General features: G+C 37.9%; 3 protein-coding genes across 3 annotated transcripts; 1 reads left to right on the forward strand and 2 right to left on the reverse strand.

Moving 5' to 3' along the window:
* Positions 1–636: 636 nt before the first annotated feature.
* On the reverse strand, positions 637–5562 carry LOC145909312 (ectonucleotide pyrophosphatase/phosphodiesterase family member 7-like). Its single transcript, XM_082996706.1, has 9 exons — positions 5456–5562; positions 4973–5103; positions 4184–4332; positions 3781–3969; positions 3159–3304; positions 2662–2828; positions 2271–2389; positions 1217–1315; positions 637–900 (listed from the first exon to the last, which is right to left on the reverse strand). The coding sequence occupies exons 1-9, from the start codon at positions 5560–5562 to the stop codon at positions 637–639; spliced, it is 1371 nt and encodes a 456-aa protein (XP_082852832.1).
* A 389-nt stretch (positions 5563–5951) lies between these two features.
* On the reverse strand, positions 5952–11037 carry LOC145908729 (ectonucleotide pyrophosphatase/phosphodiesterase family member 7-like). The gene is made up of 9 exons (XM_082996058.1): positions 10878–11037; positions 10385–10515; positions 9539–9687; positions 9136–9324; positions 8517–8662; positions 8026–8192; positions 7576–7694; positions 6594–6692; positions 5952–6299 (listed from the first exon to the last, which is right to left on the reverse strand). The coding sequence occupies exons 1-9, from the start codon at positions 10982–10984 to the stop codon at positions 6036–6038; spliced, it is 1371 nt and encodes a 456-aa protein (XP_082852184.1). The 5' UTR covers positions 10985–11037; the 3' UTR covers positions 5952–6035.
* Positions 11038–12011: 974 nt separating this feature from the next.
* LOC145908124 (protein disulfide-isomerase A5-like) lies at positions 12012–19684 on the forward strand. Its single transcript, XM_082995316.1, has 15 exons — positions 12012–12085; positions 12285–12420; positions 12481–12587; positions 12657–12755; positions 13112–13262; positions 13367–13434; positions 13618–13712; positions 13915–13983; positions 14437–14573; positions 15400–15530; positions 15874–15980; positions 16648–16778; positions 17167–17237; positions 17426–17554; positions 18154–19684. The coding sequence occupies exons 1-15, from the start codon at positions 12050–12052 to the stop codon at positions 18205–18207; spliced, it is 1521 nt and encodes a 506-aa protein (XP_082851442.1). The 5' UTR covers positions 12012–12049; the 3' UTR covers positions 18208–19684.
* The last annotated feature ends 115 nt before the right edge of the window (positions 19685–19799 follow it).

Below are 19799 nucleotides of genomic sequence, written 5' to 3' on the forward strand. Positions count from 1 at the left end.
TCAAATCAGATCCACTATAGTTTTGGTCGACAATGCCATCTTACCTTGCACCATCGAATACAACCAAGAGCAGCTTGCTTGAGCTACAAAATCCCGTGCAGAAAACAAGCAATAGCAAATTCAGTGCTGCTTGATTGACTTTGCAAGTCATTTTAGAAACAAAATTGCAGTAGTATTAGCTGCTATATGTTACTTTATGAGACTTTACAGAAAACTTAATTGTTTTCTGCAATTAAGTATCTGTTAATATTGCACCTCGTTTCGCCAACCATACCGTAAGCCTTAATTAGGTTTATGACTGTATGGTAGAGGAAACGTCAGATGAATGAAAAAGCATGTTTCGACAGAAGAGTGTTTCAACAGCAACGCAACCGAACAAATATTAGCGATATCACTAAAATCTTGTTTGTGGGCATCGAAATGTAAATATTAATCAGGACGCAGAAACATGTGCACATCAATCTTCTTTAATCATTTTCTCCCTTTTATTCGTATTTTTATTCATTTAAATCACAGGTAGCCACGTCATTGTTCTATTTGATTAATGCCATAGTTCAACGCCTTGGGAGCCGGAATTTCCTCCTTGTTCGAAGCATTTCGTGTGCAGCAATTCTTAGGATTATTTCGATGGTTTGGTCACACGGATTTTTTAGTGGGCTGAGGAGTAGATCTGGCAGCAGAAACTTGTTTAAATTGCCACACAGCAAAACACAACCCCATAAAAGATAACGCCATAAGTACAACTGGTGTTATATCTTGCGCCATAAAATCAACGGCTTGAACGAGTGTTGGTGCAAGGACATCCAATGAACCGTTGTTTGGGGCGGGGGTCAGTCCAAGGAGGTATGACATCAAGGAGTAAACATGTATGGAGTCAAATCCATCCACTGTCAGGTTTTTCTGCAGAAAAACATATAGGGTTTGCTGACGATGTAGCGCTTGTGATTTGGACTCTATGATCGCCAAAATCGTTTGTAATATTTAGTAGAATGACGCATGGTTGCTTTAGGCAATATTTAAAGACATTTAATTTACTGAGGCACATCTCTGCAAAAAAATCCTTTATTTTTATCATAGGACGATTGTAAACTTGATGCAAGCAATTTGTTGCTCGTGGGTTTGAGTCCCGGTGGGGTTTGAACAAATTGCGCAACCACAGGTGACTTCGTATTGCTTGCATGTTGCAGCCCATGTTATTTGATCTCGTCTAACCAACCTTAAATGAGGGTCCGATACTGAAATAGATTCCGTACATGTCGGTTATATTATTGTCGTAACCGTGTTGACCCTTTTCGTCATGGAATCCTGGAAACATCTGAAACATATCGCAAAGTATATTGTACGTTTTGTGCTAAAACGATTTCCCCAATTTTGTAGTTTTAATGAAAGCTGTTGCGATTCATATGGATGTTTCTGTTGTTATTGAAACGCTATGAAGGAAAAGTCTGCAGTGTCGCTAAAAATGTTTTCATTATCGTGTATTAGACTCTATTTCATCACATTAGGCAATTCCACACTTAAATTGGATGCGATATTTGTAAATAAATATATTTTGGCATATTACTGGTCAAGTGTTTAAAGCAGTGTTTCCCACTGGTGGTACGCGACGAGATTTCAGGTGGTACGCGAGCACCTTTCCGGATATAATTCGAATTTAAAAAATAGTAAGTGATCTTAAAATGTTTGTTACTTCATCCCCTAGGTTACTTTGTAACACTCAACTAGGTGGTACGCGTCATTTTTCCCCTCCAAGTGGTACGCAAGCACAAAAAGGTTGAGTATCACTGGTTTAAAGGATGTAATCCTCCAGTTCAGACCATAGACCGCGGCACAAATTTGGCTTATCTAGTTTTTAAAATTGCATCGCCTCTTGAGGAAGTTGTTCGTATTGCAGCAGTTTATTGTAATTTGATTGTCCGCTTTTGCTATTCGGTTACGGTATTTGAACGTAACCTTTGCTGATAGAAGAAAATCCATAACTGTTATTGTGTGAACACTTTTTTACTGCCTTATAGCAAATAACTTGTTTTTTCTTTCATCGCCAACGTTCGTGTGGCTTCTGTTTTTGTATTATGCAATGGTCTTAAACCTGGACTGCTGGGAATCTTGAGGAAATATTCATTAATGGCTTTGCATTTTCAGATGTTCGGGATATCAACAACTGGTAAGACCCATTACTGTAGTCAACCCTTCTCGCAGAACAAATTTCGCTGTTTGTGGAATGGTCGTAAGACTCTCCTAGATGTAAGCAATATGTTGATGCATCTCACCTCATAAAGTTTGTATCCTTTGTGTGCAAGAAGGAATATTGACGTCACTCTTTCGTGTTTGAAATGCCACCTTTCCGGCATTTCGTCTTTTAGGTAAACGTCCATCTTTAAATTTGCATCTGAAATTTGTTATTTTAAAGCTAAGATGTTAATCATATTAAGCAATTTCAAACACAACTGTGTGCATTCTTTGAAGTAGTAAACTCCCATGTTTGTGCACATATGAAATTTGTTTCATATACTATTTTGGTTAAATTCTATTGCACCTATAATTTATTTTACAAGACATGTTATTGATAAAAGTTTACCAATATTTGTCATGTAGAACATATATAATGCTACCACTGCCACATGCTATGAATATACATCGTTTTTTTGCGACATTCAATACCTTTAAGTTGTCTATACACGTTCATAAGCTCTCCGGGCTTTGGTTCGACGAAACCATTCGTTCCCGTGCAGTACAAGTAATCCAACTGCTCATTACTGACATGCTTTAATACAGATATCGTATCCTCGTCTTTTATGCTCGTGTCCACTTCAGTCACTCCGTGGTCGCTGCAACAATGCCAAATAAAACGATCTGTAACATCTTGTTTTATGTGGTAATTTCTGCAGCAATGTAAAGCCAACATACGCCGATACCTCGATATTAGTCCAAGGCCGCATATCTGTATTTCTATTAAAATAAGTTTTGTCGTCGGGAAATACCCACCTTGATATCCTCTGTCACAATGTAACAGCAACAAAACAGAGCAATCAGTGATGTACAACTTTGCAGTTAAGTGAGTACACATGAAAGTTTAGTCTGCATTTACACACAAATGCTACAGAACGTTGTCAAATACCTTGCTAATATATGGTGTCAGAAGCCGATTAAGGTTATACCTGGTAATAATGATGTCCAGTTCCTCGGACAAACCCGATGATTTCACTTTGTCCAACATATAGAAAATAGTGCGATTCACCTTCGGCAAGACATCATTTATTATCAAGGACGACCAGGGTCCGTGCGTGTGGCATAGATTGTCCGGCTGAAAAAAATGTGTGAGCGGTTTTTTTTTATTGGGTCTGGAGCCATTTTTACGTATATTTACTCATCAAAAAATCGCAACATAGACGGAAGAAATTCTGAAAAAGTAAGTCCTGGCTATGGTAGTTATCGATAAATCAACGCGACTTTGAAGTCCAGCACCCACAAAAAAATTGATTTGATTACTTAACCGTCTGCCGTGGGACCAATAAAGGTTGACGCGAGGTAATTCAAAATCACAAAACCTACCTATATGCCAGCTAGATTGCTTTATCAATACACATCGCAAAGTAATTTGTTGTCACACAGAAAAAGACAATGCCTATCGGAGGGCAAGACTCTCAGATTACTGAGGAGGTCCAACTAAGTTTAAACACATAGCCTAATTTTGTCCTAAAAGTTATATCTAGGAAAGGTATTAACATGTTATGCAGTGTTCTGTGAAAATAACATTTTCGTTCAAAACGCAAAACCTACAAGTGTGAAGTAAGCCACCACCAGGTCAAGATCGTGCTCAGTGAACCATGACAGAAATTCATCCACGTGACCTCGCCAGTCTTCTTCTCCGTTCGCTATTTCTTCCGTCATAAGTCGTCGAAAAGTCGCAGTGCGACCTCCAATTTTTGCGTAGCTGCCCGGGTAATGGTGTGCTCCACTTTTTAAACCCTGGCCGCAGTCAAATAAGTTACGATGGATACCGTAAAACTACCTGTAAACATCTGTTATGCCAAGTTCAACATGGTGCTATAAAATGAGATTCTATAGGGAGGCCTTTTTGAACATTTCACTGTTCAACAGCATGGTGCTATTTAATTGGCTAAGTGATTTGTTGGCACAAGTATATTTAGCACATCAAATGCAAGCTATACGTTTGCCTAACCTGTTTAACAGCTGTTATCCAAATAGGTTCACCACCGTTGTCCCACCAATAATCTGTTTTATACGTTGGAAAATAGTCATAACCGGGCGAAAGCCCACTTGTATTCATCATGCAGTTTGTGATAACTCCGTGTGATTCGACGTACATACCTACAGGAAATCGGATACAAGCACATTTCATGCAAAGGAGTTCTAAAGTTTTTGCTACCTTGCCCCCAAACGTGTATTTGTTCGTAAATAAACGATCATATTCACTCACGGCCACCAGGGGAGATTTTACAGGGTGGAGGTACTATGTGCAGTGATTCCCAACCTTTTTAAGGTTGCGTACCACTTGGAGGTAAAACAATTTCGACCCGTACCACGTAGTTCAGTGTTACCAAGTAATCTAGAGGATGAAGTAACAAATATTTCGAAATCACTTCCGATTTTATAAATTCGCAAAATACGAAAGGTGCACGCGTACCACCTGGAATGCCGTCGCATGCCACTAGTATAACACAAGTTTGTCGTTGTTTTATTTGTTATGTGTAATTTGCCTAAATTTCGTGATGGGGGAAATCATCGTCCATCACTCTTTGTCAGTTATTTTGGATACCCAACAAGGGAGGACCGATTCTTCGGTACCACCTGGTAAACGGACTGATTACAAATATATTCATCTACAGCTGAAATGATAGCCCAGCTTCTTTCGCATCTTTACGCCAGCTGTTGGTGCTAATCACTCATGTAGAAAGCGTGAACAAACTTTTGCGCAATGTCAGCAAAACTGTCAGCACTAATTCGTTACCTGTAGCCAAAGTTGTGTGGCATGGTCCTGTGTAAGTTGGAAAGGGAGGTCTAATGTACTTTGCTCGGACACCGTTTTCTTTCAAATACTTGAAGGCGGAAATTTGACCTTCATGTCCGGCATAATCATGTCTGATAAAACCTTGCTTAATTAATAATATATATCGTTGCATAACATGAGGGGTTATACAGTTATTTCGAAAACCCGAGTCGCGCGTTTTAATACAATGGTTTGATGGGTAAGTATAAGTTTACTTCGAAACAGTCGCGTACGTCATTTCCTATGCGCCACGTTTCCTGCTGTTTTTATCAAAAAAATGCTAGATGGCATGACGCCATTAATGTACATCACCATTTTACTGTTTTTTAATGTTTTGCCCGCGAAAAGACAGTATCTTAAACCACAACTTGAGGATTTTTACGTAGTTTATTTGTTTGCGGCAAATCAGATCCACTATAGTTTTGGTCGACAATCACATCTTACCTTGTACCATCGAATACAACCAAAAGCAGCTTGCTTGAGCTACAAAATCCCGTGCAGACAACAAGCAACATCAAATTCAGTGCTGCTTGATTGACTTTGCAAGTCATTTTAGAAACAAAATTGCAGTGGTATTAGCTGCTATATGTTACTTTATGAGAGCTGTTTTCTGCAATTAAGTATCTGTTAATATTGCACCTACGTTTCGCCAACCATACCGTAAGCCTTAATTAGGTTTATGACTGTATGGTAGAGGAAACGTCAGATGAATGAAAAAGCATGTTTCGACAGAAGAGTGTTTCAACAGCAACACAACCGAACACATATTAGCGATATCACGAAAAAAAACTTGTTTGTGGGCATCGAAATGTAAATATTAATCAGGACGCAGAAACATGTGCACATCAATCTTCTTTAATCATTTTCTCCCTTTCATTCGTATTTTTATTCATTTAAATCACAGGTAACCACGTCATTGTTTTATTTGATTAATGCCATAGTTCAACGCCTTGGGAGCCGGAATTTCTTCCTTGTTCGAAGCATTTCGTGTGCAGCAATTCTTAGGATTATTTCGATGGTTTGGTCACACGGATTTTTTAGTGGGCTGAGGAGTAGATCTGGCAGCAGAAACTTGTTTAAATTGCCACACAACAAAACACAGCCCCATAAAAGATAACGCCGTAAGTACAAATGGTGTTATATCTTGCGTCATAAAATCAACGGCTTGAACGAGTGTTGGTGCAAGGACATCCAATGAACCGTTGTTTGGCGCGGGGGTCAGTCCAAGGAGATATGACATCAAGGAGTAAACATGTATGGAGTCAAATCCATCCACTGTCAGGTTTTTCTGGAGGAAAACACATAGGGTTTGCAGACTGTGCTATGCTGATAATTCGGACTCTATGGTCGCCAATATCGCTTGTAATAGTTAGTAGAATGACTCATGGTTGTGTAATTTACTAAGGGACATCCCTGCAATAAATTCCTTTATGTTTGCCAAAGGTCGATTGTGAACTTGATGCAAACAATTTGTTGCTCGAGGGTTCGAGTCCCGGTGGGGTTTGAACAAAATGCGCAATCACAGGTGACTTCGTATTGCTGGCATGTTGAAGCCCTTGTTATTCGATCTCGTCTAACCAACCTTAAATGAGGGTCCGATACTGAAATAGATTCCGTACATGTCGGTTATATTGTTGTCGTAACCGTGTTGACCCTTTTCGTTATGGAATCCTGGAAACATCTGAAACGTAACGCAAAGTATGTTGTACGTTTACGTAAAACAATTACACCAATTTTGTGGTTTGATAAAAGCTCTTGCGCTTTATTTGGACGTTTCTGTTGTTATTAAACCGCTATACTCTTCGTCACATTGGGCAATTTCACACTTAAATGCGATAGTGGATGCGATAGTGTTTAAAGCAGTGTTTCCCAACCGCTGGTACGCGACGGCCTTTCAGGTGGTACGCGAGCACCGTTTTATAATTAGCGGATATAGTTCGAAATTTAAAAAATCGTATGTGATATAAACTTCATCCCTTAGGTTACTTTGTAACACTCAACTAGGTGGTACGCGTCATTTTTCACCCTCCAAGTGGTGCGCAAGCACAAAAAGGTTGGGAATCACTGGTTTAAAGGTGGTAATCCTCCAGTTCGAACCATAGACCGCGGCCCAAATTCGGCTCATCTAGTTTTTAAATTTGGCACGCCAGGGTTTGGTATAAAATTGCATCGCCTCTTGAGAAAGTTGTTCATATTGCAGCAGTTAATTGTAATTTGATTGTCCGTTTTTGCTATTCGGTTACGGTATTTAAACGTAACTTTTTGTGATAGAAGGAAGTCCATAACTGTTATTGTGTTTTGTCTACCTCATGGCAAATAACCTGCGTCATCGCACACGTTCGTGCGGCTTCTGTTTTTTAAATACCGTTTTTGTATTATGCAATGATCATAAACCTGGACTGTTTCCTGGACGGAAATATTCATCAATGGCTTTGCATTTTCAGATGTTTGGCCGCAGAGAGATATCAACAACTGATAAGACCCATTACTGTAGTCAACCCTTCTCGTAGGACGAATTTCGCTAATTGTTGAATAGATGTAAGCAATATGTTGATGTAACTTGCCTCGTAAAGTTTGTATCCTTTGTGGGCAAGAAGGAATATTGACGTCACTCTTTCATGGTTGAAATGCCACCTTTCCGGCATTTCGTCTTTCAGGTAAACGTCCATCTTTAAATTTGCATCTGAAATTTGTTAGTTTAAAGCTTAGATGCTGATCATATTAAGCGATTCCAAAGACAACTGTGTTTATCATTAGTGTTGCTGTTAAATATACACAGCATATTAACATGTCCCGCATTTAACTTTTTCTTCTTTAAAGTAGTAAACTCCCAAGTTTCCTGCACCTATGAAATTTGTTTCATATACTATTTTCAATAAATTCTATTTCACTATTGATTAAATTTACAAGACATGTTGTTAAAGAAAGTTTACCAATATTTGTCATGAAGAACATATATTTTGCTACCACTGCCACATGCTATGAATTTACATCGTTTTTGCGACATTCAATACCTTTAAGTTGTCTATACACGTTCATAAGCTCTCCGGGCTTTGGTTCGACGAAACCATTCGTTCCCATGCAGTACAAGTAATCCAACTGCTCAATACTGACGTGCTTTAACACAGATATCGTATCCTCGTCTTTTATGCTCGTGTCCACTTCAGTCAATCCGTGGTCGCTGCAACAATGCCAAATAAATTGATCTGGAACATCTTTTTTTGCGTGGTAATTTCTGCAGCAATGTAAAGCCAACAATCGCTGGCACCTCATATTAGTCCAATGTCGCATATCTGTATTTCTATTATAATAAGTTTCGTCGACGGGAAATACCCACCATGCAATCCTTTGTCACAGACTCACAATGTAACAATAACAAAACAGAGCAATTAGTAATGCATAACTTTACAGTCGAGTGAGCACACATGAAAGTTTAGTCGAATACTTTGCAATAAATATATGGTGTCAGAATGTATAGTATATATATATATATAAGGTTGTATACCTGGTAATAATGATGTCAAGTTCCTCGGACAAACCCGATGATTTCACTTTGTCCAACATATAGAAAATAGTGCGATTCACCTTCGGCAAGACATCATTTATTATCAAGGACGACCAGGGTCCGTGCGTGTGGCATAGATTGTCCGGCTGAAAAAAATGTGTGAGCGGTTTTTTTTTATTGGGTCTGGAGCCATTTTTACGTATATTTACTCATCAAAAAATCGCAACATAGACGGAACAAATTCTGAAAAAGTAAGTCCTGGCTATGGTAGTTATCGATAAATCAACGTGACTTTGAAGTCCAGCACCCACAAAAAAATTGATTTGTTTACTTTACCGTCTGCCGTGGGACCAATAAAGGTTGACGCGAGGTAATTCAAAATCACAAAACCTACCTATATGCCAGCTAGATTGCTTCATCAATACACATTACAAAGTAATTTGTTGTCACACAGAAAAAGACAATGCCTATCGGAGGGCAAGACTCTCAGATTACTGAGTAGGTCCTAAGTTTAAATACATAGCCAAATTTTGTTCTAAAAATTATATCTAGGAAAGGTATTAACATGTTATGCAGTGTTCTGTGAAAATAACATTTTCGTTCAAAACGCAAAACCTACGTGTGTGAAGTAAGCCACCACCAGGTCAAGATCGTTCTCAGTGAACCATGACAGAAATTCATCCACGTGACCTCGCCAGTCTTCTTCTCCGTTCGCTATTTCTTCCGTCATAAGTCGTCGAAAAGTCGCGGTGCGACCTCCAATTTTTGCGTAGCTGCCCGGGTAATGGTGTGCTCCACTTTTTAAACCCTGGCCGCAGTCAAATAAGTTACGATGGATACCGTAAAATTGCCTGTAAACATCTGTTATGCCAAGTTCAACATGGTGCTATAAAATGATATTCTATAGGGAGGCCTTTTTGAACATTTCACTGTTCAACAGCATGGTGCTATTTAATTGGCTAAGTGATTTGTGGGCACAAGTATATTTAGCACATCAAATGCAAGCTCTACATTTGCCTAACCTGTTTAACAGCTGTTATCCAAATAGGTTCACCACCGTTGTCCCACCAATAATCTGTTTTATACGTTGGAAAATAGTCACAACCGGGCGGAGGCTCACTCGTATTCATCATGCAGTTTGTGATAACTCCGTGTGATTCGACGTACAGACCTACAGGAAATCGGATACAAGCACATTTCATGCAAAGGAGTTCTAAAGTTTTTGCTATCTTGCCCCCAAAAGTGTATTTGTTCGTAAATAAACGATCATATTCACTCACGGCCATAAAGGGGAGATTTCACAGGGTGGAGGTACTATGTGCAGTGATTCCCAACCTTTTTGTGGTTGAGTACCACTTGGAGGTAAAACAATTTCGACCCGTACCACGTAGTTCAGTGTTACAAAGTAACCTAGGGGATGAAGTAACAAATATTCCGAAATCACTTTCTTAAATTCGCAAATTACGAAATGGTGCACGCGTACCACCTGGAATGCCGTCGCCTACCATTAGGGTACGCATACCACCGGTTGGGAATTAGTGCATCCAGTTCATGCTGTTATGTCACTGGCACAAAGTTTGTTGTTGTTTTATGTGTTATTTGTTATGTGTAATTTGCCTAAATTTCGTGATGGGGGAAATCATCGACCATCACTCTTTGTGATTTATTTTGGATGCCCGACAAGGGAGGACCGATTCTTCGGTACCACCTGGTAAACGGACTGATTACAAATTTGTCCAGCTACAGCTAAAATGATAGCCCAGCTTCTTTCGCATCTTTACAACAGCTGTTGGTGCTAATCACTCATGTAGAACGCGTGAACAAACTTTTGCCCATTGTCAGCAAAACTGTCAACACTAATTCGTTACCTGTTGCCAAAGTTGTGTGGCATGGTCCTGTGTAAGTTGGAAAGGGAGGTCTAATGTATTTTGCTCGGACACCGTTTTCCTGCAAATACTTGAAGGCGGAAATTTGACCTTCATGTCCGGCATAATCATGTCTGATAAAACCTTGCTTAATTAATAATATATATATCGTTGCATAACATGAGGGGTTATACAGTTATTTCGAAAACCCGAGTCGCGCGTTTCAATACAATGGTGTGATGGTAAGTATAAGTTTACTTCCAAACAGTCGCGTACATCATTTCCTATCCGCCACGTTTCCTGCTGATTTTTTGTCAAAAACTTGCAAGATGGCATGACGCCATTTATGCACATCACCATTTTACTTTTTTCTAATGTTTTGCCCGAGAAAAGACAGTAGCTTAAACCACGGCTTGAGAGGTTTTTACGTTTCAAAAGTTTATTAGTTTGCGGCAAATCAGATCCACTATAGTTTTGGTCGACAATGACATCTTACCTTGTACCATCGAATACAATCAAGAGCAGCTTGCTTGAGCTACAAAATCCCGTGCAGAAAACAAGCAATAGCAAATTCAGTGCTGCTTGATTGACTTTGCAAGCCATTTTAGAAACAAAATTGCAGTAGTATTAGCTGCTATATGTTACTTTTTGAGAGCTGTTTTCTGCAATTAAGTATCTGTTAATATTGCACCTACGTTTCGTCAACCGTACCGTAAGCCTAATTAGAGTTATGACCGTATGGTAGACGAAACGTGAGATAAATGAAAGTATCAATATAACTAAATGTCTGAACAACAACATCTGCAAAATATCCAATGCTACGTAGGAGAATCGAAGAAATTTTTAAAACAAAAACTTACTGCCCTCTTCGCAACGAGAAACTGTTGTTTGCCTTATGCCCAAAGGCGTTATTTGTCCTTCTCTCTCATTAGGCCTGCGTCTTCTCCATATAAAAAGACCACTGAGCAAGTAGCAGTTCGCAAATTGGCAAAGAAAAGAACATAAATATTTGCGCCGCACACAATCAACCTAGCGTTCGAAGTTTGGTTGTCCAGACCACTGCATGGGTATAATCGATCAATGTTTGCAGACTTCCACAAATAAAGTTGTGCCGCCGATGTGACCCACCTACTGCAACCCCTTGTCGTGGGTGTCTGCTGAAGGTTTGAATGTATGTCCACTCGGGATATGTGGTCAAATGGAGACGTACCCGTTTTTGCATAATATCTGGGGCGGAAAGCAAAAGGAATGCGATTATCGCCCATTTAAGAATTATATAACTTATGTAATATTTTCGTGCACGTTGGAAATGTCAATTTCTTGCTCATTTTTTGTGTGATTTGCCATATTATTCACCAAGATTTCTAAGTCAATTCAACGTTGTTTTATGTGTGGCTGCTTTTAATCTATGTCGTGGGAAAACACGTGTCGCCCAACCTGGAAGTACACGGTTGACTGATTCTTCGTGTCCACTAAGTTTCACCGGCTGAACCAAATCATTGAGCAACGGAACGTATAGTGTTCTTTTTTTTGTTGCACCAGTTTTCTGTGCCGTTTTGTAAGTTATACATAACCTGTATATCCACCATACAACTATTTCAAAATAGTACATATAGAGTTTCATGTTTGCAGGGATTGTAAACTGTATAGGGTTTTAGATTTCTGGAAATGAGAGTGTTGCATAGCGTGGTCTTTGGACTACTGGTAAGTAGTAAGATATTTTGGTGTACAATTTTAATAAGTATATACCTTGTACTATAGCATATCATCGACAAAGTTAACTTTACAAAACAAGGTGGTTCAATATTTTTTGAAAGTCTAATTTTGCAAAGTTTACATTAAAATTTTTTTGCAATAGTTTTCTGCTTACATATGAGCCTAATTTTACATGTGTAACATGCAGGTGTTTGTTGTCTCCACTTGTATTGAAGCAAAGAAGAACGAAAATACAAAATGGATACAGAAAGTCGATGACGTAAAATCGTTTAAAAAACTTTTAAGAACGAAAACAAACATTATGGTCATGTTTGCTGCAGATGGTATAATGAAATTGTACAAAATTTGTTTTTATTCTAAGTTTTCGTAACTTCTTTCAACAGCAACTGCTGCCACCAAAATGTTTGATATTTACGGTGATACAGCAACTGAAATGAAAGGAACGGCTACCTTGGCATGGGTTGATTGTAGCACTAAAGAGGGCAAGAAGGTATTTTGTTGTGTTTAGTTTTGGTAAATGTTAATTGCCCGCGATACCACTCAGTTCTATTCCTTTCAGCTTTGCAAAAAACAAAAAGCATCTCCAACCCCAGTGCAACTTCAACATTACAAAGATGGAGAATTCAGTTCAATTTATGAACGTAGATTCACAGTTAAAGTAAGTTTGTAAATGCTCAAATGTAATTTTTTTTCTTCTTTTTGCTGCCAGGCATACTAATTAATCAGAATTGTTCTTCTGGCACTCAGAAAATGTAATTAATCAGAATTGTTCTTGTGGCAACTTTAGAAACTTAAGTACCAGAAGAACAATTCTGATTAATTAGTATGCCTGGCAGCAAAAAAATAATAGCAGTATGCTCAAATGTAGGTTTGGTTCATGATATGTGCATGCTTGTCATCATGGAACAAAATGACTTCACTAGATATCTATTCAAAACGTATTTACCAAAACAAGAAATTGCCTTGGGACACTATTTATATCACCACTTAAATACAGTGTTTTAAAATTGGCAGTCTATGAAAGCTTTCCTGCTTGACCCGAAATCTGACGGCCCATGGGAAGAGGAGGAAGATGCTAAAGATGTTGTTCACATTGAATCAGAAAAGCAACTGAACAAGCTGATCAATAAAAATAAGCCAATGTTGGTGATGTTCTATGCCCCATGTAAGTTACACTATGCTTGGTTATCTACTTATTCCGCTGCATGTCACAATAAAAGTATTCTATTTTTATACAATGAACAAGTTTTATCAGATAAATTTATGCAGGGTGTGGATTCTGCAAGCGTTTTAAACCAGTTTTTGCTGAAGCTGCTACTGAGAAAAAAGGAGATGTTGTAAGTTTCACCGCCGTGTCTCAAAAATTAAAACGATTTGCTGTAAAAAAATATTTTTTGTAAGGATCTAGTAGTATTAGAATTTATAAAAAAACAGTTTTTTTTTTAGTTTTTACGTTGACACTTTATTGTACTTTTGGGAGCTTATATTTTGTATCCTTATTGCAATACACACTATTGCAGATTATGGCTGGCATTGATGCCCAAGGAAACAAAGACTCCATGACCATCCGCGAACGATTCAACATCACTGGGTTCCCAAAAACACTATACTTTGAGTAAGAATTTACACTTTGAATATTATATAATAAACCATATCTGTATTTTATTTACACCTGTTGAAGTGAGAGGATCTCACGAAAGCTCATGAATTTAAAAAAAATAAAATCAGTCTTTTAAACAGTCCTGTGCTAGAAAAGCAAAGTTGCACTTTGAAAATTGTAAGTTTGTACCCAAATACTAACACAAGTTGTTGACCAGTGATGGAAAGCAGAAGTTTGAATACTCAGGAGGTCACACAAAGCAGGAACTGATTGACTGGCTTGATGAGTAAGTGTTTTTTTTTCTACTTGTATTTTAAGTTATTTATTATATATTTGCGTTAGGCAGCAAATATTTTTAGAATAAAACAAATAATATTACTATCGCAACGCAATAGACACTAGAAATTAGCCACAGGTTAACTTATTTCTATTTCCATTGGTTTCTTTCAACTTCTGTCAATATTTCCAAATTAAACCTTGTTATCCGTAAATGTTTGTTGAACCAACTCACCATAATTATTGTGTTCCTGTTGCCATATTGTGTTTTAATTATTCTGTTCTTCTGGCACAATTAAACGTAACTCTAATGAAGCCCAATTTAATAGCAGGCGAAACGCCAGTGAATAAAAGTATACGTTTATTTGTGTCGGAAGAACGGCTTTAATGTAATCACCGTAATTAATTAAACACCTATAGTTTATCACATGATCACATTGATAATATTCTGTGCTCGATGTAGTCCTCAGGCGCCAAAGCCTAAAGAGCCAGAAGTGGAATGGGCAGACAGCGAAAATGACGTCCACCATCTTACGGCAGACAACTTCGATTCGTTCATTGCTGAAAACGAGAAAGTGATGGTCTTTTTCTATGCGCCATGTAAGTGAAAACTATAATAATTAAATGGCGGAATTATGTTTAATAATGAAGCAACTTGTCTCTGATTTAAATACATTTTCTTATAAATCTGCTGACATCAATCAGAGGTTTGTTGCTCCATTGAAATACATTACATTTGCCGTGAATTGCTGTCACAGACAACGCCTAATGAAAGGCCAGATTCTCTTAGAATTAATGACCAAATCTTATTCGCAAATGTAAATTAACTACGAGTATTTAGATGTGGTGCACATTTTAACAGCACATTTACTTGTTTACGAACATTTCCGCGCCTGTAGGGATCATACAATGTTGTCAGTGGTTCCAAAATCATTACCGAGACGATAATAATTTAGAACGCATCCTAAACTAACACGCCCGCCATAACTTTCGTCACAACCTGGTATGGATCAGTAGAAGATACCTTGTTGTACTTTTTATTTGTCTAAACGTTCTTTTGTCTGAACTTTTCGAAACCCTGGTTCGTTATACGTCTGCATCACATTCATAACTTTTCAATAATGCTGTAGTAACTTGCTTGTTAAAATGCGCAATTTCGGCATTCCTTTAATGTATATTTGACTACTGAAGCAGATCGCCTTCTAGCAAAGAAATCCCACCAGTAATTTACACGTTTAGTTTATGTGACCTTCTAAATAAAAAAACTTTTGTAAATAAAATCATGGTTTTGTAGCGATTTTAAATTAATTTATTACTTGAATCACCCATGCACAGTACTCTAGAACTGTACTCATATATTCCCAATGTGCGTCAATTATTGCTCTTATGTGTCCTCGAGTTACACTATTTGTCATGTATTTCTAAGGGTGCGGTCATTGCAAGCGATTGAAGCCGGATTGGGATTTGGCAGCCGCACAACTTAAAGAAGAGGAAGCACCTGAAATGCTTGCTGCATTGGATGCAACGAAATACAAGGAAATTGGCGACCGTTTCAACGTACGTTTAGTAATACCGGAGCGTAAAATCGCTTACTATCAAATAAACGCAGATTAGATTGGAATTTCCCTCCCAGGTCGATGCTAATTTCTCAGGCAGTTCTGCTGTTTCCTCTTTTCTGTTTGATGGATCGCTTACTGGCTGATTAATATTGGCATAGTATTTGACTAAAACTGTTGAACGGCTTTTATGACAGTTCATCCTTTAATTTAGTTACTTTAAAATATTGTCATTCGAATTATAAATTATAGGCTGTTTTTTACCATTCCGTCCCTTGTTTTCAGGGCCTTTGCCTTTTGTGCCAAAACAGTTGATTGTGATAATCGTTATTATTTATTTGTAGGTCAAAGGTTATCCAACGATAATTTACTTTGAAAACGGGGAACAAAAATACGACGCCTCGTCCGCTTTCACCAGAAGCAAAGACGGAATCATCGAATATATCAAAGAGTAGGAATCCTAGTTTCTCTTGCTTTCGCATCAAAAAACTAACTGTGTAATTTTGGTTTAACACCGAAAGCACCATTGTTTAACAGTAACTTAGTGACGAAAAAAATTGTTCATTTTTTAATCAAGTACATTTGTATGTAACTTGTACGAGACGCACATATGGTTCGTATCATCACTTGTTGACGGATTTTGTGTTAAGTGACGAGAAGCTAAATGCCCTTGAGTGCCATTGATCATTTGTATCCAATGCTTGGCGTCAATTGAAAATTTAATTTCGAAGCTGAGACTAAATCGATACGCGTTTAGAACATTTGAAAAAGGCGGAAGCCTTGCTACTATGTATAAGTACAACTAAAATGCATGTTTTTTGTTGGTTATAACTAGTACATGGTTAAGGACGTCGGTTATTAGTTTGCGTGTTTTCTCGTTGGATTTACCACGTAATTGTGACGTTGTTTCATGGCCAAACAAAACAAAATAGTGAATTTCGTGTTCTTGTAAGAGGTTGCGACCACCGACCCAATCTCTTAACTTCTCGAGAGTTGTTTTTAAGCCTTTTTGCTCTATCTATGCATCCCAAATTACAATCGTAATACCTTGGTTTCCGCATATGTAAAGGACTAAAGCCGCTGTAAGTTCCCCTAAATGTATAAAACTCATATTTTAGCGCAAAGCCACCCCCGCCCCCTGAGAAGGCATGGAGTGAGGTGGAGAGTGACGTAGCACATTATGACGATACGTCATTCAAGGGAAGTGTGAAGAAGAAGAAGCACGCCCTCATTATGTTCTACGCCCCATGTAAGCTGTTTGATATTAGCCCGATATGGACATGGTATTTTCTAAAAAAGGCGTTTTTACGACCAATAGTTTCTTTGCTCATTACGTAATGTAGTGCGGAGCAAGATATTGCGCATTTTTTCTGTTTTAAATGGGAGTAAAGGCTCACTACCGTTATTTCCATTTTTCGGGCATGTTCGTTATCTATTAAATTGTTTCTTACAACCAGGTACTTCATGATATATGTGGCATTAATCCAGCTTGCCTGCATTGTTGTACTTTATGATCTATGCGAAATAACTAGGATCGCTCCAGCGCAGTGTGCAATGCCGTCAATTTGTAGTTCTTATGTATAATATTGAAATTAGTACGACGCATTAACCAAAACAAATGTTGACTTGTTTTGCAGGGTGTGGACATTGCAAGAAAGCAAAGCCACATTATCAAAACGCTGCGGCCAAGTTTGCCGATGACAAAAAGGTGCGATTTTTGTTCAAAGAATTCGTTTCTCACACCATAACTTACGGTCATACATTGTATGTGATTCTAAATATCTCCCTTGCGTATTTACTACACAACAGCAACAATTGCCTTTAATTTTTTTCCACGTGCTGCCAGTGACGAAGTTGGCCCAAGTGTCAGGCTAATTTAAAATTTCCTTCCTCCAGGTGGTGTTCGGAGCAGTAGACTGTACGGCCAGTAAAGAAACATGCGAAACCTTTGAGGTCAAAGGTTACCCAACCTTCTACTACTTGTCGTACGGCAAAAATCCTATGAAATACCAAGGCGGTCGTGAGGTATGATATGCACTGTAATAGTGATAGTTGTAGAAACGTAGCCAACAGCATCAAACTAATATCTTTGTTGGTAAATATGAAATATGATGACTCCTTTTGTCGGAAATGAGTGACATGCTTGAGTATTTCGATGTGATTAAGATGTAACGATTGGTTGTTGTAATTTTATTGACTTGGAATACTGTTAAATTTCACTGGATTTCTGACACAACTTTCGCACGATTGCCTCAAAACGGTTACTCAATTTTTACAAGACAAATATAAATTCTCATAATAGTTGGCGAATATCATATTATAGTTAGCCTTTGCAAAATTATATCCTTAACTATATGGCCCTTAAAACGTTACCTTGTTGTTTGTATTGTTACAAGCCAAAGGCAACTTGAAAGCAGCTATAAAAAATGTATCTTAGTGCAACGTATTTTTATAATAATAGCACATATAGTTATTTGTAGAAGCTGTCTTCACCAAACTAACCACGTGTTCCATTTTTTCAATGTTTTTTCGGTGTTGGCGACAAACAACTCGTCGGGTTGCTTTGTGCTCTGGTCGTGGACGCTCCGCTTTGCTCTCGATCCGGTTCAAACCGGTTTGAACAGGAACCCGACTTCGTTGACTTCATGAGCGAAAAGGGAGCCAAGACGGAGTTGTAGAGCAAATAACTACTGTAGAGTAGAAGAGAAAGAAAAGTCATAGTCATGTTTGACCCCATCTTGACATTCACATGTATTTTGTGTATAGCTGCTTTAGAAAACCATCAAAATAGCTTGTTGGCATCCAGCAAAAGCAAATTTAAAATTGTATCAACTTTTTTTATTACACACGCTCCAAAAACTACATAGACTACAGATTACAAAAATACATAAAAACAACCTGAACATGACCTTCAGAACAAACCATAAAATTCATATTCTTAAGTGTTAGGGACATGTCTTTAGCTCAAGTGAACTAATGCCTTTTGAATCAATCAAGTGCCTTTACTTAGTAAGCGTCAATAGTACAACGTGCCTATTAAATTATATCGCGTGCGCCAGTGGTGTTAATATCCTTGGTGTGCATATTGTAAATTTTGCGTCAAAACTTGAATATTTAGTGATGGCGTGTACAAATATTTATATACATTTTGTGTGGTGGTTTCGTTCAATCGACTTCAGACATACTGTAATTAATCTTTACCACAATCATTAACAGTTACCCTTACATTGCGATGAAACATAGCGTTGGTCTTCCGTCGTCATTTTTCCATTAGTTAAATATCGTGCTTCCAAAGCTTGCTGCAAACATCGTCGTGCATCAATCGTGTTTAGTTTCCACTCATGGCAAAAAACTAATTTGTGTCTGCAACCTTGTGTTGCTAAAAAAAACGGATACCGATTTATTTTCAAATGAGCGTCTTGGTTTCAATTTTTTCAACGTCGATTTGTTTCCTTTTGTCGAGACAATTATTCATTAAATTTGAATTTCACTTACGTTAAATGTGACATCTTACATTTTTCAGATGTTACCATTTATGTTTTGTTAGAGGCGCAGGTGTAAAAAAACAGCGATTGATTATTATTACATAACTGTATATGAGCGTTTGTGGAAATGAATCAAAAATCTTTAATATAGAAGCATGGTAGCAATTGTACAACATCCCTTCACTTGTACACATACCTCCAAAATTTGTTCGTTATTTTTCGTGTTTCAGGAAACTCAGTTATCCTTACCCCCCTTCTGTGCCCTTAACTGTACGGGTGTAATTTTTTTCTGCATAAACTTAAGACTTGCAGAAAAGCACTTGCTCAAAGTTCTGTTATTGCACGTTGTATACAGCCCATTATTATGTGTTTTTCTTTACGTTTTGAAGTGGCCTAATCAACAAATAGCGAGCGCTTTTCGATATAGCAGTGTGAAGCTGTTGTTTGTATACGTGGAAGCAAAAGTTACCTATAGTACAGAAGTTAAAGCAAATGTAACAAAATAATTTTGCGTAAAAATCACGTCATAAGTTTTGTCAGAACGCAAATGAATGTTCTTTTTTGTTGTATCTTGTGTGGTTTGAAACGTTTGTAGTACAATAACATTGCTCTAGTGCTGTGGAGTGTCCTACGCTGGCGAGCGAAGCGAATAAATTTGACGCAAATCCGGTGTGTTTTTAAATTTATTGTTATAATTTGCTCTTTTCGATGGTAAAACATTTCGCTTTTTGTACATTTAATCCTAAAAAAAAGCATTTTGTTAAAATTAATCGGTGTAATTAAAC

The sequence above is a fragment of the Ascidia mentula genome, chromosome 7 (assembly GCF_947561715.1).
Source record: "Ascidia mentula chromosome 7, kaAscMent1.1, whole genome shotgun sequence".
In the NCBI taxonomy this organism is placed as follows: domain Eukaryota; kingdom Metazoa; phylum Chordata; class Ascidiacea; order Phlebobranchia; family Ascidiidae; genus Ascidia; species Ascidia mentula.